We start from the raw sequence: 26,181 nt of genomic DNA, 5'->3' as shown, positions 1-26,181 counted from the left end.
TCATGACCTAAATTATGGTAATTATTAGCAACACTATTGTTTACAATTTAATTTGATAAATTGTTATTAAAAATATTGGCATAAGCTTTGTGAACTATGATTATAAGAATTTTTAAATTTTTGCTTACCAATAAGTGATTATATTTGTAGTGACTTTTTATAAAAATTATTATTGTGCATTACTGAGTAAATTACTCAGCGATGACTTTTTCTTGCTGTCGCAGATAGGGAGAAAGATAAAACAGCAGAGTGAGCTACTTATAGCTGCAGTTGAAGTAATTTTGGGATCTTTTATAATATTTTATACCCTTATAAAATTTTTTTTTATGTAAATTATTTGTTTATATGTATGTATAGAACCAAATGAGCAGTTGCACAATAAAATTTATAATAATATTATTTTGTTCTCTTTTTCTTGAATCGAGAATTTTATATGTAAATTGAGCTGAATTAAATGTTACTGAGATTGCTTGAAATTGTGTTGATTGTGATTGGATTGTGTTGGATTTAAATGGAGTTGTAGACATTATGCGTATCGGGAGTGTTTTTAACAAGTTTTAAAAAAATGTTTTCTCAATTTTTAAATAGAGCTCTGTCGAAATTTCTATAAAATTTGCAAAATCTTGAATTAATCAAAATTTTAATCCATTATATAAATTTCATTTAAAAGTTATTTAATAATTACTTATTACTATTTCAGAATTTGAAACAAATTGAATTGGTTTAAAATCACTTATAGTATATTTAATGGGTTATCGGTAAGCGAAGTTCGGTAATTCATTAGGCATACTACAAGATCATATTATATTTTACAGAGGGGTAAAGTGTGACATAAACTCTGAAAAATATTTTTTAAAATGTTATAATGAAATTATTATTTAGATCAGTAATAATTATAATTTGATTAGTTTCAAAATTATAATATTATTTTCCATGATAAAAATTTCTCAATACCAATGCATTGCCTTTGATGATTGAAAATTCACACCATAATAAATATTATAAAAATAAAATAAATAACTATAGAAACACCATAGGAATTGAAGTTTTACTCGGTAGATATGGGTAATTGATGATCATATTAAAACAAGAAAAAAACTCTATCCCAAACAATCAAATAAAAAAAATGAAATATAGTAAGACTCGATGTACATGCTGTCAACGGTTCTGTTTGCTTTTCAAGTTTGAAAAACGGTTGTGATTGGACACGCCAACGCCCACATGCTCCCCTACCCTTTATCCCCTCCCCAAATCAAGCCGAGCCAGGAGCCCTTACCGTCCGTAACAAGCCGAGTTAGCACCTGTCATAGGGCCGTTTATTTTATCCAGTAACAACGGACCCCACCACCATTAAATATTTTTAACCAACTCAAACGATACGTTTTAACCACTGTCAAAAATCGTTAGTTAAAAGTTACACTCATTTTCTTTCAACAAATTACACGCACCCTCTCTCTGTCCGTGGCGCTCACTACTCTCAAGTTTTCTCCCCCTCTCTCTCTCTCTCTCTTCCTCTCTCTCTCTCTCTCTCTCTCTCGAGCCTAGCGTCTCTGGAGAGAGATAAATTCTAATAAATATTAAAAATTATAAAAAAAAAGCTGAAAAGAAGGAATCGAATCTTACCTGAGAAGCTGCAGCGAAGGGTTTTATACACCGCTGAGGCTCTCCCTCTCCGCCATCCACGTTTCTGTCATGACCGTGTTCTCCGGCAAGCAAGTGGTCCCTGTCGACTACGAGGCTGAGGTCTCGCAGCGGCTTCTCGATGCTTCTCTCGCCGGCGATCTTAGATCGGCTCTCGATTGCATCGCCGATTCCTTCGTAGATATCAACTTCGTCGGCGCGGTTTACTTGAAATGTAGAAAGAGTGAGGTTGTTTTGCACGATGAATCGCCGAGTGAAGTTTGCGCCGACTACGAGGAGTTTAAAACTGACGTTACGGCTTTGTTCATCGCCGCTCATGTTGGAAATGTGGCTCTTGTGAAAAAATTGCTGGTAATGCCGTCGCTTCATTTATGTCATCTCGAGATTTGAACTGTTTTATTAACATTGTCGTTATTAGCCTTTTTTTATATCGTTTTGGTGCTTCTTCTCAAAAATGCTGCTTTTGTCAAATGTTTTTAAGAACTTTTGTTTTTTGAGCTGTATCTGGCTATTGAAGTTGAGATACAATCTTGTTGTGTTTTAAATTGCTGATTGTCAGTGAGATTAGAAGTTCGAAAACTCTTTTTAACATTCATTTTTGGATTAATTGTTTGCGTTTTGCACTCTCAAATCTATACACTCTGAGTTCTTACTCCGTCCTGTTTTATGTGGTTTTTGAGAGAAAAAAAAGAAAAAGCGAAAATGAAAATGACAAAAAGATAACTGCAACTTCTTTTGAATTTTGAATTTTTACGCAAGAAAAAGGAAAATTTCACTGCATCTTTTGCTTTTTTCAAATTTAGCAGCTTCATTTTATATCTACGTCCTTTTCAAAAAAATTATTGTTATTATTATTATGTTTTTATTTTTATTTTTCCTAATCAACCGAACAGAGTCTCTCTCTCTCTCAGTTGGATAAAGTTTGAAAATTAGTTATTTTATAAAAATTCACTTTTGTAGTGTCTAAGCTCTGTTTTTTTTAATTAAGTTTAATGTACCTGCCTAAGACATAGATTTTGCTTTTCGAAAAATGGAGATTCTAAGGATTAAGATTCTGTAGGCTTTATTTATTTATTTATTTTTAATTTTGGAGATTAAAGCTGCATATATAATATCTTTAAAAGATTCATCGTCTTCGTGTCGGCCCCATGATTGATGGTTTGCTTTCATATGATTCAGTTGGAATATATGAACTTTTTCCTCAATCAAAGGTGTGAATCAGATACTCCAACTCTTGGAGCGAAATTCCGTTAAACGAATCCCTTCCCATTTTATTTTCACTCTAGGTTCAGTTTCAATTGAAAATAGATTTTCTTGTAAATGAACTCTCTCATGTGTTACGGTCTTTATTTTCGTGTATGAACTTTGTGGTCCATAATTATCAGCATGGTTAGCATGTTTAACCTTAACTGCCCGTTGTCCATATCTTTTCTTGTGTTTTTGACCTTTTGTCGCATTTTCTTTTCAGAAAAATATCTTGTGTTCTCAACTTTAAATCAATTCCAGCTAGTTCAGTTTTAGGATCTGCAAAATTTACAGTGATGCACCTGAGAATTTACTGTTTATTAACTCAGATGGGTAGCGTGGCTGTTTCGCTGGGCTTTGTTTCCCTGTGTCTGACTCACATATTGGTTAATTTTTTAAAAATGTTTTTAACTACTAGTTATCATGTTTGATATGTCTTTTTGAACTCGGTGGAGGGAAAGGAGGAAAAATAATCCAGGAAATTTTAAGTACGTATGTAGTACCTTTTTGGTTTTTTGCATGCTTTTGTTTCTTGACTGACTGGCTAATTTGTGGTGAAACCATAGTCGCGCTTGTGTAAATTTAAATTATAAAAACTAATCATAATTCCTGGTATTATTATCATTTAAGTGGGCGATGTTGGAAAGAAATTTACTTCCAGAACTTGCTGTTTGTTCGTGTATAATTGCTAATGTTCTCTGCACTGCGCATATCATTCATTACGAGTCTGTGTACTGGGACAACACATATTGAATTACCCGAAGAAATAGGCCACAAATATTTATAGCATAATCTATTTTCACCGAACATAAATTTGGCCTGCGAGGCCCGTATTGAGTTCTCTGAACATTGGTCAGAGCCTGACGCACACGCTAGTACATATACATGATACATCCCCCTTTACTTTTAATTAATGAATTATCATTTGCTGCTCGATGGAAGTTCCATGCTTCCTTGTCTATCACATCATTACTTTTCTCAACATTTGTCTGTGTGTGGTCGTGACTTCCTGTACTCGTTGAAATCCTGGCTGCTTAATTTGTTTCTTGTTTTTTCATTTTCCTATTGGCCTTCATTTATATTTTAAGCAATGAAAGCAACAGAAAAACATGGTTCGAGCATGATGTCATCTCATGGAATATTTTCACAGAAAGTAACAAATAACATTGAATAAACAAAGGGCAACATTGGCAAGATGCTAAACGTTGGTTTTGTAAATGATAGAGTTTAGGTGCTGACGTGAACCAGAAACTCTTCAAGGGCTTCGCCACAACAGCGGCAGTGAGAGAGGGCCGCCTTGAGCTTTTGGAGATTTTACTTAAAGCTGGGGCATCTCAGCCAGCATGTGAGGAGGCTTTATTGGAAGCAAGCTGTCATGGTCAGGCAAGGCTGGTGGAACTGCTCATGAGCTCTGATTTGATTAGGCCCCATGTTGCCGTGCATGCACTTGTCACTGCATGCTGCAGGGGATTTGTGGACGTTGTAGACATACTCACAGCGGTAAGCTACATTGTTACATTATCTTGTAGATTCCAACTAATAATGGCATTATTATTAGGATGAAAAATGGGCATTTTATACCTACTCCTATCAATCTCTGAAGCATCTCAATAAACCCAGTTCTCACTCCTTTGACAGTTTGACTTCTAGCTTGTTAAATGTAATTGTACCATCTTTGTCTTGAACTGCTATTTTTCTGTATTAACCAAGGAATCTCTTGAGCTTTGGGTGGTTAGCAATAATGTCCTTTTGCTTGATTTCATAACAATTGAAAACATGTGCCAAACAAACCTTTCACTTCTTGTTATTTTGCCAAAATATGAGAACCATAGAATTTCTAAATCTGTAAATTTTAAAATTATGGCGTTTAGGCCTTCCCGTGTATCCATGGAGTGTTATGCAATATGTTGAATGAATTTGTAGCTGTTATGTGGTTAACGGCAAATCTTCTGGTGCATCTATTTGACCTTTTTAAATCACTTCTCTTCTATATAAATTTAGTGATTCATATGTGAAATAATTTCTCTTGTTTTATGGCAGTGTGGCGTAGATGTAAATGAAACTGATAGATTGCTGCTGTTGTCATCAAAGCCTTCTTTGCACACAAATGTTGACTGTACTGCACTTGTTGCTGCTGTTGTCAGTAGGCAGATTGCTGTCGTTCATATGCTGCTAATGGTTGATCTTTCATCTTTTACTCTTAGTTTGAATATTTAAAGGAATGAGAATGATTCATAAAAGGGTCATAGTTTGTGTGGATCGTCTTCTTTGATTTTTTTTTTAGGTGAAATTACTGTTGAACAAAGTTATTTTTAAATTTGAAATAAAAATTTTTTCAACAAAATTTCAACTGGTAAGGTAAAATTTTGGCTACAAGCAGTTTCTTTTCAAAAAGAACCTATGAATTTTAGGAGTTTTGGGAAGTGATGACTAATGAAACTGGCCCAAATATACATAATATATCTGGCATGCAGCAAATGAGTTGAGGTGCATCTATAACATTCTCCTAATAAGCATGAGACAGATAGATCCATATCTTTGATTAACTTAATTATAAAATATAGTAGTTTCATGACAATCTAAACCAAAATTGAACATATGATCTTACTGATGATAATAGGATAATCTGTTCTGAGGCAAGGATAATAGAGCCGTACTTCTCTCCTTGTTATTATGTTATTTCTTCTTTTTTTTTTTTTTGAAAAAAGGAATCCCTATCCTTCTCTCAATATTGCTTTACTAATGGTTATTCTGATTGGTATCAAAATGATAAAACAGGATGGTGCCAGGACAGATTTCAAAGTGAGTCTAGGAGCATGGTCATGGGACACTACTACTGGAGAAGAGTTTCGAGTGGGCGCAGGACTAGCTGAGCCCTACACAATTACCTGGTGTGCAGTGGAGTATTTTGAAACTACGGGTGCTATATTGCGCATGCTTCTCGAACACACCTCCCCAAACACTACTCACCATGGAAGAACTCTCCTCCACCACGCCATTCTCTGTGGTAATGCTGGAGCTGTCAATGTGCTACTGAGCTGTGGTGCCAATGTGGAGTACCCTGTCAAAACTCAAAAAACCGAGTTCCGGCCCATACACATGGCTGCCCGTTTAGGCTTACCAACTATCCTTAAATGTCTAATAGATTCAGGTTGTGATATAAATTCCAGGACAGAAACTGGTAACACAGCTTTGATGATAAGTGCAAAATATAGGCAAGAAGAGTGTCTGAGAGAATTGGCCATGGCTGGAGCTGATTTTGGCTTAGTTAATGCTGCTGGTCAATCTGTGTTTTCACTTGCTGGGAAAAACAGGTGGTCCCTTGGTTTTCAGCAAACAGTGCTTGATGTGATTAGGGCTGGACAGATTCCCACATCAAGCAATATTTCTATGTTCTCTCCTCTAATCTTTGTAGCTCAAGCTGGTGATATAGAGGCCTTAAAAGTGTTGATTAATTGGGGAGAGATTAACCTTGATTATCAGGATTGTAATGGTTTCTCAGCAGTTATGTTTGCTGCTTTAAAGGGTCATGTTGAAGCATTCCAATTGTTGGTCTATGCAGGGGCTGATGTGAAGCTGCATAATAAAGCTGGTGAAACTGCTATCACCTTATCTGAAATGAGCCAGAATCACGATCTGTTTGAGAAAGTAATGCTTGAATTTGCACTAGAAATGGGTAATCGTAATGCAGGAGGGTTCTATGCATTACATTGTGCAGCTCGTCGTGGAGACCTGGATGCAGTCAAATTGTTGACAAGCAGAGGTTATGATGTGAATCTCCCTGATGGGGATGGCTATACTCCTCTCATGTTAGCAGCAAGAGAAGGCCATGGATCCACCTGTAAACTTTTGATTTCATGCGGGGCACACTGTGAATTTAAGAATTTTAGAGGTGAAACAGCACTCTCGCTTGCAAGAAAAAATGCTGGCGTGAAAAATGATGCAGAAAATGTAATACTAGATGAGCTTGCTTGCAAGCTGGTTTTAGGAGGTGCCCATGTGCAGAAGCACAGAAAGAGGGGCAAAGGATCACCACATGGGAAGGAGTTGATAATGATAGGGGGTACCGGAGTACTTCGTTGGGGGAAGTCAAGTCGGAAGAATGTCATATGCCGGGAGGCAGAGGTAGGTCCAAGCCCAGTTTTTCGGAAGAATAGAAGGAACAAGGGTGATGCAGATGCTCCTGGAATTTTCCGGGTATTGACTACCAAAAAGAAAGAGTTGCACTTTGTCTGCCATGGTGGGTTAGAAATGGCTGAGTTGTGGGTCAGAGGTATTAAACTTGTGACAAGGACGGCTATTTGCTCTTGAACACAGGCTGAAGACATGAATTGCGATGTCTTGTTTAGGGAGTATATATAGATATTTAGAGTACTTCATCTTGAAGTAGTTTGAACTGTTACATTTCAGTGTAAAGGTTTTGATCCTCAGTGGCGGTAAATGCTTTTTCATCCAAAGTAAATTCAGTAGCATTTGATCATTGTACAATTTTCCGCGGCAGCTGCCTGATGCTCGCACATTTTATTTCCTCACCCAACTCAGACTCTGAGGTAGGGATTACAAATTTGAATTTCACATTCAGCGGGATAAGAGACTGATGTTCCAACCACGAGAGGAAACTGTTGAAACTCTAGTGTCTTACCACCAGAATCAATGCCTCTCTGCACCATTTAGATAAGGTAATGAACACAACCACTATTCCCATCCAGGTAAATTCATATCCAAGTTTGTTCATGTAAAATCCAGGGCTGTAACAAGAATCACAAATAAGCATGGGAGCTGGATAATTTTATTGGGTACTTGATAACCTTGATAAATAAAGTGCAGGTTCAGTATGGGTTAATATAAAGATTTGAAAGAATTTAATTAAAGTTAACACAATTGTCATTTTCAGTTTTCATATCCATAAGCGCACACAATCAAATAGATCACCTGGTTAACTGTGGCCACTGGAGCTGACAAATGGTACAGAATCTATATCTGAATACAAAAGTTAAAAGCCAGTGCAGCAGCCTACTCATACCAATGTAAGCCCCCATAACTAATATTATTATACTAAGCATATGGGTGATAAATGGGTCCCTTAAATTTTAAATGGGCCTTACAGATAATAAAACTCATTAATATATGGAAGGGTTAAGACCTCTTTCACCACCATCACCATTGTGGCCACTACTTTCACCACCGTTGTTATCATCACTAAAAAATTTGAGTTATTATTATTATTTTTTTGGTACAATATATTAGTTGTCCAAAATTATTTTGGAATGTGAAATAGTATAAAGCTCCTCAACCATTTTCCTCACAATTCTTTTAGTTATTTAATAATTTTCTTTGTTAACACTTGCTAGTGCAATGTTAAAATGAAATAAAATTACAAAAAAATCAGACCATTTCAAATCACATCATTATGAAATATGGGTTAGATGAGTTCAAATTTTCTTTATGGACAACTAGCTAGTTTTACAAATATCTTCTATGCTTCGTTTTGGGCAGAGAGTTATATATAGATGGTATCATTATTACAATTTAATTATTATTGCATATCAAAAGATTAAAATATTATTGCAAATTAAAATATTGATAGAAACATTTTTACTATTTAAATATTATTACTTATAAAAAATAAAATAAATTAATATATTTTTGTTATTAGATTGATCGTTCAATAATCAGCCTATTTCATAACGCTATCATGCAAAGGGAAATATCTCTTGAATTAAAAAAAAAATGGATCTAAAACCCTCCTCTGCATGAAAAACACATTTATTTTTTTTGCCTTTTTTCCTTTATTGGAATGAAACTGTGTAGAAAAACCTCACATCAAAACTGAAATATAATTAAATAATTTTAAAAAAATGTGATATAAATTGAGGCCACCATTTACAACTTTGATAAATTATTATATTTTAACAAAATTAATTATTTAATTTTTATATTTTAAAAAATATATTATTTAATTTTTTATATTTTATTTTTATTAAATTATTAAATTCATTTATTAATTTTTTTTATTAATACTAATCAAATTACTATTTAATCTTTTTAATTTAATAAAAATAATTAATTAATATCTATATTTTAAAAAAATATATTAGTTACTCTTAATAATTTGACTAAGTTAACTATTTAGTCCCATAATTATTTTTTATATCTAAATTACTCTAATCTTCTCTCACTTATTTTTCTTATTTTTTTCCTTCATATTTTTTCTTTTCTACGCTCACACCTTCCTCCCCTCATTTTCTCTTTATTCTCATTCACTGATAAAAATAATATAAATTATCTACACAAAAAAATAATCAATTTTTTAAAATTTTTAAGTAATCAAGAAAAATTATTTCTCAATAGATAAAACATAAAAATAATGTCTAAAAATTTAAAAGTTAAAAAAAATATAAATTCAAATTTAATATCAACAAAAAAAAAATATTTTTAACCAAAAATATATTTTTTAAAATATTATATTTTTCAAAGTATATAAACCATCCAATTAGTTTTAATAAAATAAAAGGCCAAAATAATTATGTTTTTCAAAATGCAAAATTAACTAATTAATTTCCTTAAAATAGAGATTAAATAATTATTTGAATAGCATAAATAATGAAAATTTTGACAGAGAAACTAAATAATTTAACGAAAGCAAATACATAATTTTTTAAAATATAGATATCAAATAGTTAATTTTATTAAAATACAAAGACTAAATAATAATTTTTCCTTAAAACTTTCACTAGACCTAACTTAATTTATACCGACCTAACCTAATTTAATTCAGGTATATCACTTAGCTAGCAAGCTTAGGTTTGAAACTCTACTTCCTCAATCCCCTATTAAACAAAAAAATTATACTGATTCAAAAATTATAGTTGCATAGTGGCAGTCTATATTGCCCGGACATAAACACATACAAATCAATTTAAAAAAAAATGGGACAAATGGATAGACAAGTTAAGGTTTTGATCCCCACATACCACTGGTTAAACGAGTACTGATGGCAATGTTATAACAGCTTGGCACGTCCTGTTCTGTTATTTATTAAACGTTAATCATGAATCATGAACGCAGCCTCACTTTATCTTCAAATCAAAATATTAAGTGCTACAGAAACGTTATGAATATTGATTATCAGTGGATTTTGAAAATTAAAAATGGAGTCTAGCTATTTCTAACTAAGTGTTGTAGCCTTAATTTATCTTCAAAAAAACATTTCGATGCTCAAAGCTTCAGCCTCCAATAATTTCCCTTTCCTTAGCTTTACAGATATCTTCCACTGACTTGACATACTTTTTTGTCAACTCATCAATCTGAGGAGGTCAAACATAAAATTGTCATTCCAATTACTGCAGAACTTTTTCATAGAAATGAACGACGGGGGAAGGGAGGGGGGAGAAGAATTTGAACTCACCTCTTTCTCTAGTCTCTTGATATCATCCTTAGAAAAACTTGAACCTGCTTTTTTTATTGTATCTATTGCCTGTAAATTGAACCAACAAATACACATAAATATAAAATCTTTTCACGATAAACTGCACTTCCTATGCACTAACATCTAAAGAACAGATCATTTAGCCATGCACTTGCAAGTAGATAACCACAAAATCAGACGCCTTGAGAAACTGCCTATTTGCAAATAAAGCTTTATCTATTAAAACTAAGGCCAGTTTGTTCCATAAATGAAATGTAGCTATTAAAATTCCAATTAGGCCGCAATGAAAAATTGGCAACGTGAACCATCTAGAAATTTCATTTCTTCATGACCATGGAGCACTATGTTATTGAATTTAAAATTTTTATTTGAAATTCTTAACAGTAACTATGCAATTGCAACAAAATAAATTTACTGTCATGCCTTCTGGCGAGCCCTTCTTATACTTTGTTTAACGTCTTCACAAGACTTGGAGACCACCTTACAAATAGCCTGGCAAATTTTCAGGTAGGTTGTCATATTGCACAAATCAATAGCAGTAAGAGAGGAAAATAAATAAATAAACAAACAAAAGGGGATTGATTATATTCTCACCTGCATATGCTCTTTGGTTAATCTGATAAATGGAAAACATGGAAAAAGTACATCAATCTAGAGATCAAGAAATCTTACAATATTTAGGCATTTGTAAAATCGGACCAAACACAAACTTTGCTAGACAAAATGCTTCCGCAGGTCATTATGAAACAATGATGGACTTCACATTGACGTGACAAGATAAGTTAGCATGTGCTTACGGTGGTATAGATGCAATTAATCGTTCACCATCCACTCTAGGATTTAAACCCAATGGTGAAGAAACAATGGCCTTCTCTAGTGCCTTGATGGTCTGCAGACACAAATAAATAAAAGCTAAATGGAAGGGCAGAGAGGGGGATGGAGAGAATTATAAGGAACACTAAGAAAACAGTTTCAAGGGCCTACTTTCTGTATGATTAGTAACAGAAAACCACGGTATTGTACAATACAGTTCTCAAAATTTGTGTTTAAGCAAATAAAAAAAACAAGGATTGGAATTTATAGATCTCTGCAATCATTTCCAACTGCCTTCTTCTTCTTCTTCTTCTTCTTCTTCTTCTTCTTCTTCTCAATCCAAGCCTTTTGATAAAAAATTTGAAATTTTCATTCCAAAGACATTTTCAAAAGTGAAACTAATTCCATCAATTTGGTGCAAATCAATATAGATAGTGCATAAGAAACAAGCTAGCAATAATTAGGGAGAAAAATTAAAGTGTATGAAAAGAACTTTAGGTGATTACGTTTGGATCATATGGATTCACAGATAGGGTTTTAGGATCCATAACTGCAACAACAGCTAGCCGACTCAAAGGCAGTTTTACACCATCTGTTTCAACAATGATATGATCAAGCATTCCTGTAAAAGCATACCATAGATGGACATTATAATAATTAATCCCAACAGCTTTGAATACACAAAACAAAACTAAAAATGACAGGATTCGAGGTTAACGTACCTGCAGATGCCCGTCCGGTTCGTAATTTGGCTAATTCACGAGACAATGCGACTATTGCTGCTTCCATCTGCGAGGCAGCACCTGCCTTAATAGTGGGTCCAATATCATGTACAACTTGAACCGTATCTCCGGCATAATCATCCTCTAAAATAAACATAAGAGAAGAAATTTATTTGAGATTCCATGGGAAATCCTAGCAATAACTGTAATGGTGCAGCTATATAAATACCCAAATGAAAAAAAAAAAAAAAAAAATCTTTGAAACTAATGCAAAAGTATAGAGCTAAACTCTCCATCAGGTGGCAAGATAGATTCAAACAGAGTAAAACAGACCACATTAGAAAGAGAAGGGAAGTACTTGATTTTTTGCCTTTGGCAAAGCCTCGACGATGGTCTTTGAGGAAATCAAAGGAAGGCAAATTTTGAGCTTCGCGAATTCCAGAGTTGGAGAGGAGATGGTGGGAGATATTGCGAGTTTGTATGATACAATTACAGCTGCGAAGAAGCATAATTGAATTTCTAGAAGAAATCGCCCGTCTCAGATACATCGCCATTTTTCTCTTTTCTCTATCTGTTTCTTTATAATCTCACCAAAAGCCTCGTCTTCTCTGGTGTAGGGTTTTCACTCTTTTGGGAGGTTTTAGATTTCATTTCTGTGATTTGGGTTTTATAGGGTTTTTGAAACAAGCTAAAGCCAAGGCGTTTCCATCGATTTTATGGTAAATTACAAAATGATTTAGGAAATTTAGTTAAAATTACGAGTTCAGCCTTATTGTTTGAAATATAATAATTTCGTCCTCGAGGTTGAATTTCGTTTTCTTTATTCTCGAAAGTTAGCGTTCGGTCACATGTTCAAATTGGCATGGGAAGAATACATAGCTAAACTGATCTATCAGATTACAAGCAAATAGACCTCAGAATCAAATAAGGCTACAGAGATAAACAAGGGCCACTTGAGGCCTAGCCAGCCTAACATAAACAGCAAGGATAAGGCCCATAAAAGCAACGAAACCCTAGATTGGGAAAGCATGTCGGAGAACGACCGCTGCCTTCAGTACTTAATTAGGGTTAATTAGGGGTGTTTGGTTTAGCTGTCAGATGCAGCTGATAGCAGATGGGTATCCAAACAGTTGAATTTAAGTGTTTGGTAAAACTCTAAAAAATTAGCTGATAACTGAAAGGCAGCTGATAGGATACCTATCTGCTGCAGATTCTATCAGCTCTAAAATAGGAGCTGTTTAGAACTGCTTTATATATATTTTTATTTTTTGACTAAAATATCCCTATTTTAATATTTACGCAGTATCCTTCACTGTATTATCTTCTTGCTCCTATTTGAATCAAAATACCGATTTCTTTTCAATATGTCATTTTCCTTATTTATTTTCTTGCTTCTATTTTCATCAAAGCTGTGATTTCTTTTTAATTTCTGTGCCATAATTGTGTCTCCTTCTTGAGCTTATCAATTGAAATTCTAATTGCTTCTCAAGGTAGAATTAACTTGTGACATTAAAGTGCATCAAATTATCCCTTATTGAGTCAAGAAGGTATGATTTTCTGATTTTTAATTCTATTTATATTACTGTTATGTCTCTTTTTTTAGTTTTGAATTTTATTTAATTCTAATGATATGTGATTGCACTGCTTATCAATAAAAAGTGAAAGGTAGCAACCCTAAACTCAAATTATGAACTCATACATTATGATTTCTATTTAGTTGCATATATATATATATATATATATATATCAACTGCAATTTCTTTTCCTCCAATGCTATTCACTTCACAAAGAAAAAAATCAATTTCTTTTTCTTCTGTTCACCGTGCAACGACGAAATAACTGCTATATATATATATATATATTTATTTTTTCCCTATTCACCTCACAAAGGAAAAAACCTCTCAATGATTCCGATGCTATTCACCTCCCAAAATTTATTTTTTTCCTATTCACCTCACAAAGAAAAAAAAGTCAATTATAGTTGTTATATATATATATATATATATATATATATTCACCTCCCAATGATTTCCGATGCTATTCACCTCATAATAAAAAATTCAATTTATTTTTTTCCTATTCACCTCACAAAGAAAAAAAAGTTAACAATAGTTGCTATATATATATGTGTGTGTGTGTGTGTGTGTTCTTAAATGTTCCATTAATGATGATAGACATCAGCTAATTCCATAAAATTCCATTTATGAGTGAATGTTTCATTTATGATGATAGACATCAATTTAACTTTTATATATATATATATATATATATATATATATATATATATATATATATATATATATATATATATTTTTTTTTTTTTTTTTTTTTCTTTTTTCCTGATGCTATTCACCTCACAATGAAAAGAATCAATGGTGTTTATGAATCTAAGAGCTTGACTTAGAAATTATGTTCTGTGCCTAGAACAGTAGTAATCTTGTTCCATTTATGATGATAGACATCTTTAGATGTATGAATGTTTTGCATTAGAATAGTCATCACATCATGAATTATTTCAATTACTCCTTTGCTTCCAATGTATCATATGGAATCAAGCCTGTTTCAAATGGAGTTTTGGTTGTTGGAATTTAGAATAGGTCTAACACATTTGAGATCAAGTAGAAAAATTAAAACACATGAGACATCAAATTGTACCTTGAGTTCCTTTTGTGGGCCTTCATAGGGCATGGTTAGATGCCTTGAAAGTGTGTGGATCTTTATTGTGATTTTCTAGAACCTTGAAGGTATGCTGAAACTATTACTTAAATCAAATGAAAATTTTCTTCAGTTTGATTCTGCTATAGATGTTAATTAAAAAGGTTAATTGTAATGAATAGAAAGCTACACTAATAGAAAGAAGAATCAGTAATTACTTTCATTTGGTGCATGATTGCCTGAAAACATGGGGAGCAATAACTATTTGTGTTATTATTAAGCACCTTTGGTCAAATATTGTTGAATTAAGCATCAAATATAGTGCTTCAAACACAATGTTTATTTCTAGCATAACTTTCTTAGGGAAAAAGATGTGTTATATTTATATAGCATGAGAGCTTATGACAAGTTATTATTCATTGCCCTTTGAATCGATCCAAAAGGTTCAATCTAATTCCAGTATGTTTAGTAACCGAGATATGAGATAATAATTTAGTTGAGGACATTATTAATTTTGCAAGATATGGGAATCACACCTTGGAAATAATTAGGGACCTGAAGTAGTATGGCTCAAATTTATTGATCAGTCCTTCGAATTCTCATTACTACTGATTTGGTTTTGGTTGAACATTGTTCTTAATCCAAGATAGAACAAACTTTAAAATTAAACAATTAATATGAAAAAAAGAATTGTTAATTATGTTAGATATATAAAGTCTAGAATATGGTGATCTCGTGTTTCTTGGTATTTTTTCAAGAGGTCAATTTGTAATAGAAGTTGGTTGTACAGTTCTTTTATTAACTAAACAAGTCAATTTTCAATTCTCATGATCAATTTTAATGCTGGAATTAGCTATAATACTAGGAATTATTTGATGTTTATCATTGGAATTTGGAGATTATGGAAAGAGTTATTATTAGTTATCTCATGATAAATTCATGTAATACTGAAGGTCTAGATTATTATTTTTAGTTTTATTTGCCTTTCAAAAGCTTGAATTCTTACAAAATAGGAAACTTACTTTCATGCTTTTTTTCTTGAATTAATCTCAAATGGGTATTTATGTTTAATACTTTTGCATACTTTTATTTACTTGAATGTTATTTTTATTTAGAGTTAATAGCATTCATCTTTATAGGTTGATATGGCTACAAAAAATAAGGGTGCTGGAAGGGTTGCATGGAGTAGTGAACAATTTAACTTGTTTGTTAAAATTTGTATTCGAGGCACTAATTTGGGCAAGAGAAATGGTGGTGGATAGGGTGACAAAGGATATACATGGTTATAGAATGAATTGAGGCAAGTTGGTGTAGAGTATACAAAAGAGCAATTAAGGCATAAGTGGGATTGGATGAAAGATCAATGGAAGATGTGGAAAGCATTAAAAGGGAATGAAACAGGATTAGGATGGGATCCCATAAAAGGCACAGTTGTTGCTCCTGATGAGTGGTGGAACAAAAAAATTAAGGTAAGTTAAATAAAGAACTAGCTTTTAAGGCTTTATTAAACAAATAGGCATTTAATTATTTATTAACACTAGTGTTTTGATTTTTATATGTATTAGGAAAATTTAAAATTTGCAAGATTTCGAGAGAAAGGAATTGGACAAGAGCTTTATGAAAACTATCAAGAATTATTTCTAGGAACTGTGGCTACTGGAGAATTTGCATATGCACCATCATCTGGAGTTTTACCTAATGAAACTCAGGAGACGCAACAATTTAATACCGCAGATCATGTTGAGGAGAATATTAATGCAGAATCTAATTTTGATGATGATTTAAATGAAATGATGAATGCTGGTTTTGGATCTGGAGGTTCATTCAGTCAAGCAGTAGGTGAAAATGTGGGTTTAGAGAATACAAAAAATGATAATAGTCAACATAACGTGCAAAAACAAAAGAGGAAAGAGTTGTCTAATGACCTTGCAACAAAGAAAAAAAAGGATAATAAGGGCAAAAAGGTTTCAGGTGCTACACAGATGACTGATACAGTTAAAGAGCTAAAAGAAACTATAAAAGAGACCATGGAGTCTAAGACTGCAACTATGTGTAGTCTTTTGGGAGATCGCCCAGGTTGTTCTATTGAAGAAGTTATGAAAGATGTATTAACTTTGCCACTTATAGAGAAAGGAAGCGATATTCATTTTTTCTGCACACTATTACTTGATCAAAAGTCAAAAAGAGAGATGTACAATACTCTCGAAGATGCAGAAACAAAGTGGAAATGGCTTCAATTTCATTTCTCATTATGGACTAATGGTGTGTGGAAGCCTTCTACTTAGTAGATGCTATTACTTGTATTTGCTATTTTTCTTATTTTCATTACTTGTTTGAACTCTTAATTATCAAGTTTGGCATTGCAATAAAGTTTTAGTGTAATCATGAACTTTTAAAGTTAAAATATTTAGTACTTGATATTAATTTATATATGAGGTTTATTTGTTTTTATTTTTTCTTGATAGATATGAATGTTGTTCAGCGAATGATTTGGGATGATGATGATGATGAAGTTTGGCAGACAACCACATATGCAGTTGATATTATATGTGGCTATTACTTGTCTTATATTCATAAAGAACCTTGTATGGATTCATTCCATACAGGACTTGTATGGTTACAAGAAATAATGAGAGGTAATGAGAGAAGATGTGTTAATTTATTCATAATGGATAAAGACACATTAATAAAACTTTGTCTAGACTTAGAGTGTCATTACAAATTAAAATGTTCTAAAAAAATAATTATTTTAGAAAAAGTTGACATGTTTTTATATGTTCTAGCTTTGGGAGCTTCAAATAGGCAAGTTCAAGAAAGGTTTCAGCATTCAGGAGAAACTGTCAGTAGGAACTTTCATGAAGTATTAAAAGCAATGCTGTGTTTATCAATTGATATGATAAAACCGACAGACCCCACGTTCAGTAATATTCCTCCTGAGATATTGAATGATGACAGATATATGCCTCATTTCAAGGTATATTTTTCAAATTTTTTTCTTATCTTTATATGTAGTACTATATTACAAATATCATTAAAAATCATTAAGTATTTTAATTTTAAAATCTAAACATTTAAAAAATAGGACTTCATTGGAGCAATTGATAGAACTCATGTGCCTGCTTGTGTTCAAGAAGAAAATTTGATTCGATTTATTGGTAGAAAAATGGGTGCCTACCCAGAATATTATGGCTGTTTGTAGCTTTGATATGCAATTTACATTCGTAATGGCAGGATGAGAAGGTACAGCTCATGATGGACGCCTTTTCCAGTATGCTATCAATAAACAAGAAATTAATAATTATATAATTATTTTAATAATAAAATAAATTACATGATACATACCTTTATTGATTATTTTACATATGAACAGCAGCAGCCAATATAATTTTACCAAACACTTAACATCAATCAGTTACTATCAGCTATCAGCTATCAGTTATCAGCTGTATCCAACAGTTAAACCAAACAGGCTCTTAATATTGCGTTTGATGAATCAAAATTATATTTTTAAATAAAATAACCATTATATTATTAAAAAAATAATTTGATAAAATCTGTTTTATTGAATATAAAAAATTAAAATTACTAAAAAATAAGTTAATGCACTTGCTATGTCAAGTTCCGAAACTTACTTTTAAATTTTCTTTCTAGCCGTTAGTGAGAGAGTTTTCTCTTGAGTTTTTTCTTGGTTTTCAAGAGCGTATCTTCTTTGTTTGTCGGCGACGTGCAACTTCCTTTTATTCCTTCCGCGCAAACTGGAATTCCTCCTCTCTACTTGGGCGTGAGTTTAATCCTCCCCTCACCGTGGTAGGAATTGTATAAAAATTGTGGTTCTATTTTAAGTTCACAAGTTTGAGGTTTTGTAGGAAAAGGATTTCACGTGTAACTTATTTTGGTTCTCTTTTTGTTAGTTTGTTCTAGTTCATTTAGTCTTGCAGGTTTATGAATCCAGTGATGCATGATTTGACGAGGAAGCTGGTGGTGGTGGCATGTGAGATGTAGACAACAGGACTAGCTTGGAAGATGCTAGTAAGATGTAAAAGAACACCATTATTGCTTATCCTCTTCTCTTATTGGTACCATTTTACTGCATCTAGTGGAGGTTCTGACTTTTCGACCGTGGTTGGACTACCTGGAGGCTTTTGGGATGCGATTGCGAAGAGAAGATTCTTCGAGTATGATCAAGTGCAAATACCTTAACATGGTTGTCATTTTGTTTCAAAGAAGTTTCTCTAGCGCTCCTCTGAGTGTTTGAGTTTGTTCTAAGGGCTAAAAGGCTAGCCTGGTGATGGTGGCGATATCGAGAAGTTCTGCACAATGGATCGGGCCATGGTTTATCTAGGTCCAACATCTAATATTGCCCTAGAGTTTGCTTGGTGGGGTTGGGCCTTTGTTCTGAGTTTTGGATAATTGGGTTAGGTTATAATTGGCCCATGGGCTTGTGCTCAATATTTTAAATCAATGAAATTCCCATCTACCTATTAAAAAAAAAAATCTCACTTTAAAAATGTCAATGAAAAATCAGAACAATAACCAAATAAAAATGTCATATTTTTTTATTTAAAAAAAATAAAAAATAAATAAAACGACGTTGGATATATGAGCACAGGCAATATTTTTTTTTTGCACGTGCCATTAGTTCCTTCTTCCTATTGGCCGCATAGGAAGCCAGAAATATTAGAACCCCACCGGCCCACCCAAGAACATGTCCAACACCAGTCATTTTCCTTATCACCATTGCCTGCTCTTGTCACTCACTAGAAGAAAATTTCAATCAAATCAAGTTCTCTATAACAAGATAAATCTGCCACCTTCGCCTCCAAAGCATTCTTCAATTACAATTTTAGCTGAAAAAGATAAGAACATTCCCTGCAATCCGCTCTTTGACCCTCATTTATCTATCTAGAGGAGTTCTCTTTGTTCGTAGGTACCCTTCTGACCAAGCATTACTTGCCTTTTTCTTTTCTTTTCTTTTCTTTTCTTTTCTCTATCTTATCATCGTACAGATTCTTTATTTAACATTTCTGATGTAAGTTTCTGTTGTCTTCCTAACTTGTTCTTTGTTGCTATGGCAAAATCTTGTTTTTGTATTATTGTTGCTGTGTCAAATGATTATGTTTCTTTTCATTTACGTTTTTAAACTAGGGAATTTAAAAGAGTCAGCATTTTTGGATTTTTTAAATTATTATTTTCAAAGATTGAATTATGCTCCGAATTATTTATCTGATACATATTTCCTGAAACTTGAAAGATAATTGACTTTTTGACACTTATTTTTGAGTGAATGAATTGGTTTTGTGTGTTAATAGGAGCAAGAACTTTCTTGATGTAAGATTCATGGATATTTTACGAGTAATTGCACTTCTTGTGTGCGCAAAAAGAAGTGTTTTTTTATTGGTTTTGGGGGAAAAAATGATTGGTTGGAGTAAGATTCATGGGTTTTTCACTATAAATCACAATATATATTCCTTGTAATGCTCGATGATAATGTGGATTCGCATGCCATTGCATTGGCATTAACATATAATGTAGAAAATATCTTCTGTATCTGTACTTTTGGATGTAAAATATTGGTCAGTCTAGGCATACAAATAGCTTGCATTGCATTAAAAATTGAAGTGAGGATTTTCAGATAGTTATATTGAAATACAAAAGAAATTGGCATGCTTTAGAATTTTACATGCTTTGGTAGATACACTTTTCTGGTGATCTAGTGATAAGGAGAAGCGATGGAGAAATACTTACAAGTGAAAAAAAGAGAGAATGCACAGAAGATTTATATTTTTGCCTGGTGCAATGATGAAGCTTTAAGCTTGCAATGGTGAAAGTTTGAGTCGTGGGTGCAACTACTTTGGTTAAAATAAATATAGAACTATTAGTTTTTTCATACACTTTTTACCTTTTTAACATAAGGTTATATCAGGAGATTTTTGATAGCTACAAATTACATTGAAAAGCTGCGTATTCAAAAGTTTATCTGAACAGAATATTCTATATGTCTGACAAAGAGTATAAAACTCATTTTGAACATTACCATAATTTTCATAATAAAAGCATAATTTTTAAAAAATAATTTCAAACGGTCTTTTTAGATATCTCATTATATCCGTTTGTACCTTAATCATATATGTGCAAAAAGAACTAGTTAGATTATTTTGGGTATTTTTCGTTTGTGATTGATTGTCTTAGAGCCTGTTTTCCTTAGCGTAAATTAGCAAAGTGGAGCTTTGGAATTCTAGAGATGATTCCTGTAGACTCTGGGTTTAACTTATATGGAAAGATCTGTGGATTTATTACACATATATCTTTCCACCTCCTTTCTCTCTCTGCCTTCCCTTCCTTTCCATTTTTGTTTCTTCATGGGGTTTTAGCTATAATAATATGTTTTCATCCTTCTTAGCACAGTCTATTTACTTTGGTTTACATTTCCACAGGACTCAACTCTCTCTTCCGAGGAAACTCTTCTCTTGCCAAGTAAAGCTTGGTAAGAGTTAATTTTAAATTTTTATGTAGGATTCTTTGTAGTGCTAGTTTAAGTTCCTTAAAGTTGTTAATGTTAGCGTGTATCCTTTTCTCTTTGTAAAATTGACCAATTTATTTTAATATTATAAAAGCTGATTCTGGGGTAGATGGATCATTCAGCTCACAAGTAGTGCCTCCAACCCTATTGGCAGCAGAGAAAGAAGAAGCCAAGGCTGTCTTAACTTTGTTCTTGAAGAAACAAGGTTTGAGCAATGCAGTTGCTGCTAGAACTATCAACAAATCGGACCTGTTCATTGACCATCTTGTCTCAAGGCTTCATTCTGTTCATAAATCTCGGTATCTAGTAGGTTCAATTGCATTTGTTTGGCAACAAGTAATTTTATGGTTTTATTCTATATTTGTCCCTTTCTAATCAAATTTCAACAATGCAGGAAGAGAGCTCACAACTCTAGAAATCAGGGATGCTCTTATTCCATACCTAGAATCTCTTCTTGAAGAGCACAGAAGTGTTTTGGTAGATTTAGTAGAGAACTTTCCAAACCCATCTGTTAAAGGAAAACCGGTTCAACCTCTATCTCCTTCCCAGATAACACTTGATTCCAAGAAGCTTAAAGCTGTGTCTAGAGTAAGCGAGACAGGCCCTGCTGGGAAGCTTCCCCCTCATATTGTTTATCTTATGGACCTTGGCATGAATCTTGAACAGATCAAGGGAATTACATGCAGATTTCCTGCTTTTGCTTACTACAGCTTGGAGGGCAAAATTAAGCCAGTAGTTGAGTTCCTTCTCGATCTTGGAGTACCTAAATCAGACCTTCCAACCATCCTTGTCAAAAGACCTCAACTGTGTGGAATTAGTCTTTCTGAAAATCTCATACCCACCATGACATTCTTAGAAAATTTGGGTGTAGACAAGAGACAATGGGCTAAAGTTATATACCGTTTTCCAGCACTTCTGACTTATAGCAGGCAAAAAGTTAGAGTGACTGTAGATTTCCTTCAAGAGATGGGTCTCTCAGCAGAGAGTATTGGTAAGATTCTAACACGTTGTCCAAACATTATAAGTTACAGAGTGGAAGAAAAACTACGGCCTACAGCTGAATACTTCCATTCAATGGGGGTTAATGTTGCTGTTCTTCTGCATCGATGTCCACAGACATTTGGCCTCAGTGTCAAGGCCAATTTGAAGCCTATGACAGAATTTTTCTTAGGAAGGGGGTATAGTATAGAAGAAGTCGGAATTATGATTTCAAGATATGGAGCTTTATATACTTTTAGCTTGGCAGAAAATTTGATACCAAAGTGGGAATTCTTTTTAACCATGGATTATTCAAAAGAAGAGCTTGTTAAATTCCCTCAATATTTTGGCTACAGTTTGGAAGACAGAATAAAACCAAGGTATGCACTAGTGAAAAAGTGTGGAGTCAAATTGCTGCTGAACCAGGTGTTATCATTATCATATTCTGACTTTGATAAGGCTTTGAAAAAGAAAATGAAGAAAATGCTTTCTGACAAGACCTAAAATGATACCGACATTGGTGAAGATCTTCTTTGAGGAATTGAAAAATGACACTAAGTGATAGTATTATAATTCAGGATGCCAATAGTGGAAAACACGCCTTTATGGTAAACAATATTGATGTTCTTAATGGAGGCATTGGAATTGGATCTGTTATTTTGATGAACATACGAATGCACATCTGCATATGCAATATGGGGCATGTCTAATAAATTCACAGCTGGTTAAGTTCCTTCAAAATTGGCATGTCACTTTTATGGTAAAGCTTTAATCAGTTGGATTTGCAAAACACTGCCATGGCCCTTTTAGGATGAACTTAATTAAGTTTCAGAACCATATGTTTTGTTATCGAATGGCCCATGCAGGAGTAATACAGAGGCATCTAACTTGCCTAGTCATCAACTTTCCCTGATGCTTCCTAACTTGTTGTTGTACTTTTTGACTTCAGCATTGTTTTAGGAGGAGATGCATGGAAATAGTATGAATCCTATTTGTTTTAACCTGCTGTTGGAACAAGCCTGTATTAATTTCTATATGATGAGATAATCTTGTTGCTTCTTTACTAAGTCAAAGCTTTATTCTCTTCTTATATTTCAAATGTTGACTTACATGTCAGTATCATTCTTATTTAAACTTGGATTTTTGTTGAGGGAAATCAATGCAATGCCCAAAATGCAAAGGTGTTTTGGATCAACATGTGTCGGCCTTCAGCGTAGTTTGTTGGCTGTATCTCTTCTTCATTGTCCAGCAGTATCATGAATGAAGATGAATGCTTTTGATGGGATTGATTAGATTTAGTACTTTGTTATGCTCTTTCTTTTATTTTGTTTTCTTATTCTTTTCGTGTACTAGTACTTCGTTACACTTCACTGTGCTTGTTTTGCAGCATAACCCATTAACGTGATAGAGACGCGCCTGCGCTTCCATGTTTTTGGAGTTACTTCCTCCTCCTCTTTTCTTTCCTTTTGATTTAGAAAGCTTCTATGCAAGCACCTCACCACCACTCTACACCATAAATGCATGAGATGATAACTTCATTTGTATACAATTCGAAATGAGCTTATCAAATTAAAAAAAAAAAATAATAATAAAACTCAGATATTATATCTCCTGAAGAGGGGGGCAAAGAAATATTTTCATTTTTACAGGAACCTTTATGCAAAACATATCTGGCATGATATTTTGCCTTTTCATAATTAAGGCAACTTTATATAGCCATTGCTTACCTTATTCATCAGATTAAGATCAAGTTGTAAAGATAAGGCTTGTGTTATGTGTTTGGATAAGGCTTTCTTGGAATTCTTGGAATTCACATACATACAAGTCCAAGCTAAAAGCATGGTCTATCAGAAAAAAAAAAAAAGCATGGTCTATCAACATCACAAGTCAGAAGAGTATAGCCAATAGAGAATCATATTACATTTTGGGCAAGTACACTACAGGATAAAAAGAAAACATCATTTTCTACTTGGTTACAAAAGTAATTGATGCAAACATCAGGTTGCGTCTACTGTATTATTTTATCGCGTTAAAGTCAATTAAAGCTCCAATAGCAAGTTTGTCCAAAATACAAGCCTAATAAGATTTTTTTTTTTTTTATGCCATTGGAAAAACAGCATCATCATGCAGACAATACATACTCTTTATCACAGCTTAGATGTTGAAAGAAGATCACTTCATTGCTGTTCTCAACTCTTTTAGCTTTCTGATTCCTTGCTCATGTAACGTTCTGTATCTCGCAAGAATTTCTGCACTTTAGAACCTTCAGGTTCCATCTCAGTAAGATATCCCATTCATTCCCCTATGTTATATGGTTTTAACACCAAAGATAAGAAGTCATGGAAGAATTTGATTCACTTTTCTATTGATGATTTTCTTTTCTTTTCTTTTTTTCTCCTGTAATAATAATTGTTTGATGACTCAATTTCTCTGATAATATTGGGCGAATTATCTGACAAGACCGTTATGTACTAATAAGGAAAATTTTAAAGCTAGCTCTGGGCTGTCTAGCTCCTAGTTTATGGAAATGAAAGTTCATGCCTAGCTGCTATTTATTGCTGATTCCTCTTGAGGCATATATGCTTGAGTATTAATGCAGGTATCTAATTTTTCATTAGCTTGTAAATGGCATTCTTCCGGGCATTTTGGAATAGTCCTATTGGTCCTAAAACAACTCATTTTTGGGGTCCTGTTTTCAACTGGAGCATCCCAATTGCAGTATGCATCTACTTATGCTTTGCTTCATCAATATTTATACTCTTTCTTTACATTTCTACAGATCAAAGCACAACCAGTTTCTCTGTTTTTAATATGATTGATTTTGACAGGCATTTGTTGACACAAAGAAACCCCCAGAAATGATATCTGGCAACATGACTGCAGGTTTCTATGTTCACATAATAAAGGAAATGATTTTTGTGCAGTCCTATATGTATAATTATATTGAATGGACTTACTGTTCCAATTTTATGATTGTCACTGCAGTAATGTGTGTTTATTCAGCAATGTTCATGAGATTTGCTTGGATGGTACAGCCTCGAAACTTGCATCTTCTTGTATGCCATGTCTCCAATGAAACAGTGCAGCTTTATCAGCTTTCGCGTTGGATAAAGGCTAGAGGGTAGGAAACATTAGCATCTGGTTTCAATTTTGCAGAGATGAATCAGAATAAATCAATTACTACTGTTACATAAATGACATGCTTCTGTGTCAAATTGCAGTGTTGGCCTTAATGTTTTCTTTAGCAAATGTTTGATAAATTAAATTAACTTTTCAATCTTCATGGTTGGACTCTATTTTGCAGATCCTTGCAGCAGGAGAAAGAGGAACAAGCTAAAGGACAGTGATCCACAGATTATCTGTTATAATTTATGCTATCTTTTTTCACTTGTTCTGATAATGTAAAACTATACTTCTTTTTCTTTGGGATTTTTTTCTTAATTTTAGACTAGTTCATGGCAATTTCAAAACATAACATGACCCGCATATAGAATAGGTGAGACTTACATGCTTGTGTTTGAGTCTTGAGGCGATGATAAACCAATTCCCAGTGTCACAATGCAAAAAGACTGCAATCTTGCATTACAATGCTAATGATTAGCATTTTCCCTAATTTGTTCTTCATAAATTGGCAATATAGCTAATTTTGTAGATAAAGAAAGCCATTAAGGTCTTTAATTCACATAGTTTGATTAGTTGTACAATTACAACAATGCATTAGCAATTGAATTCGAATTTGGTAAAATATTTTTTCCTTATTAATTATGATTAACCATTGCATACTTACGCATAAAAAGTAAGGACAAGCATTTGATTAAATAAATTGAATTGAATCTAATGAAAAAAATATAATAATTTATATAGTAAATAATAGAAATTTCAATTGTTTAGATTACCATTTTTTAAATATGAAATTTTAAATAATTAATTAGTAAATACCCTTACATGATACAAACTTAATTTTGTTTAGTTTTGTATCAACTTGAACAAACAACTCAACCACAATACATCTATTGTTATTATGTTAGTCGCAGTATTTGTTTAGCTCATATAATGAAATTTATATACAAATGAAAGTTACATTAACTTTGTGATTGTTTGGCATTGAATTTGGAGGTTAAAATTATTTTTCTAAATAAAAATACTATTTTTGATGCTGTTAAAAAAAATTATTTTAT

The 26,181-nt window shown here is 33.1% G+C and overlaps 4 protein-coding genes across 6 annotated transcripts; 3 read left to right on the top strand and 1 right to left on the bottom strand.

Annotated features, from left to right (window-relative positions):
• Nucleotides 1-1,511: 1,511 nt before the first annotated feature.
• On the top strand, nucleotides 1,512-7,374 carry LOC110658492 (uncharacterized). 2 transcript variants are annotated; one of them, XM_021816130.2, is made up of 4 exons: nucleotides 1,512-1,992; nucleotides 4,111-4,386; nucleotides 4,927-5,064; nucleotides 5,665-7,374. In XM_021816130.2, the coding sequence occupies exons 1-4, from the start codon at nucleotides 1,693-1,695 to the stop codon at nucleotides 7,195-7,197; spliced, it is 2,247 nt and encodes a 748-aa protein (XP_021671822.2). In that variant the 5' UTR covers nucleotides 1,512-1,692; the 3' UTR covers nucleotides 7,198-7,374. The 2 variants fall into 2 exon arrangements, with proteins under 2 accessions (XP_021671822.2, XP_057996860.1); XM_058140877.1 differs by lacking the exon at nucleotides 4,927-5,064.
• A 2,568-nt stretch (nucleotides 7,375-9,942) lies between these two features.
• LOC110658491 (uncharacterized) lies at nucleotides 9,943-12,547 on the bottom strand. Its single transcript, XM_021816127.2, has 8 exons — nucleotides 12,209-12,547; nucleotides 11,851-11,994; nucleotides 11,635-11,750; nucleotides 11,113-11,204; nucleotides 10,910-10,931; nucleotides 10,739-10,807; nucleotides 10,295-10,363; nucleotides 9,943-10,193 (listed from the first exon to the last, which is right to left on the bottom strand). Exons 1-8 carry the CDS (start codon nucleotides 12,402-12,404, stop codon nucleotides 10,113-10,115), a joined length of 789 nt encoding a protein of 262 aa, XP_021671819.2. The 5' UTR covers nucleotides 12,405-12,547; the 3' UTR covers nucleotides 9,943-10,112.
• Nucleotides 12,548-19,104: 6,557 nt separating this feature from the next.
• On the top strand, nucleotides 19,105-22,699 carry LOC131175868 (transcription termination factor MTERF5, chloroplastic-like). Its single transcript, XM_058140548.1, has 5 exons — nucleotides 19,105-19,254; nucleotides 19,353-19,432; nucleotides 20,940-20,989; nucleotides 21,120-21,335; nucleotides 21,420-22,699. Exons 1-5 carry the CDS (start codon nucleotides 19,105-19,107, stop codon nucleotides 22,505-22,507), a joined length of 1,584 nt encoding a protein of 527 aa, XP_057996531.1. The 3' UTR covers nucleotides 22,508-22,699.
• A 1,353-nt stretch (nucleotides 22,700-24,052) lies between these two features.
• Nucleotides 24,053-25,425, top strand: LOC110658478 (mitochondrial pyruvate carrier 1). 2 transcript variants are annotated; one of them, XM_058140865.1, is made up of 5 exons: nucleotides 24,053-24,283; nucleotides 24,603-24,721; nucleotides 24,832-24,886; nucleotides 24,989-25,124; nucleotides 25,308-25,425. In XM_058140865.1, the coding sequence occupies exons 2-5, from the start codon at nucleotides 24,629-24,631 to the stop codon at nucleotides 25,348-25,350; spliced, it is 327 nt and encodes a 108-aa protein (XP_057996848.1). In that variant the 5' UTR covers nucleotides 24,053-24,283; nucleotides 24,603-24,628; the 3' UTR covers nucleotides 25,351-25,425. The 2 variants fall into 2 exon arrangements, with proteins under 2 accessions (XP_057996848.1, XP_057996847.1); XM_058140864.1 differs by having other exon boundaries at nucleotides 24,059-24,283; nucleotides 24,622-24,721.
• Nucleotides 25,426-26,181: the final 756 nt, after the last annotated feature.

This window comes from Hevea brasiliensis, chromosome 18 (genome assembly GCF_030052815.1).
Source record: "Hevea brasiliensis isolate MT/VB/25A 57/8 chromosome 18, ASM3005281v1, whole genome shotgun sequence".
Taxonomy (NCBI): Eukaryota; Viridiplantae; Streptophyta; class Magnoliopsida; order Malpighiales; family Euphorbiaceae; genus Hevea; species Hevea brasiliensis.
The sequence above is the reverse complement of the archived record's forward strand: the minus strand, read 5'-3'. Positions and strand labels throughout refer to the sequence as shown.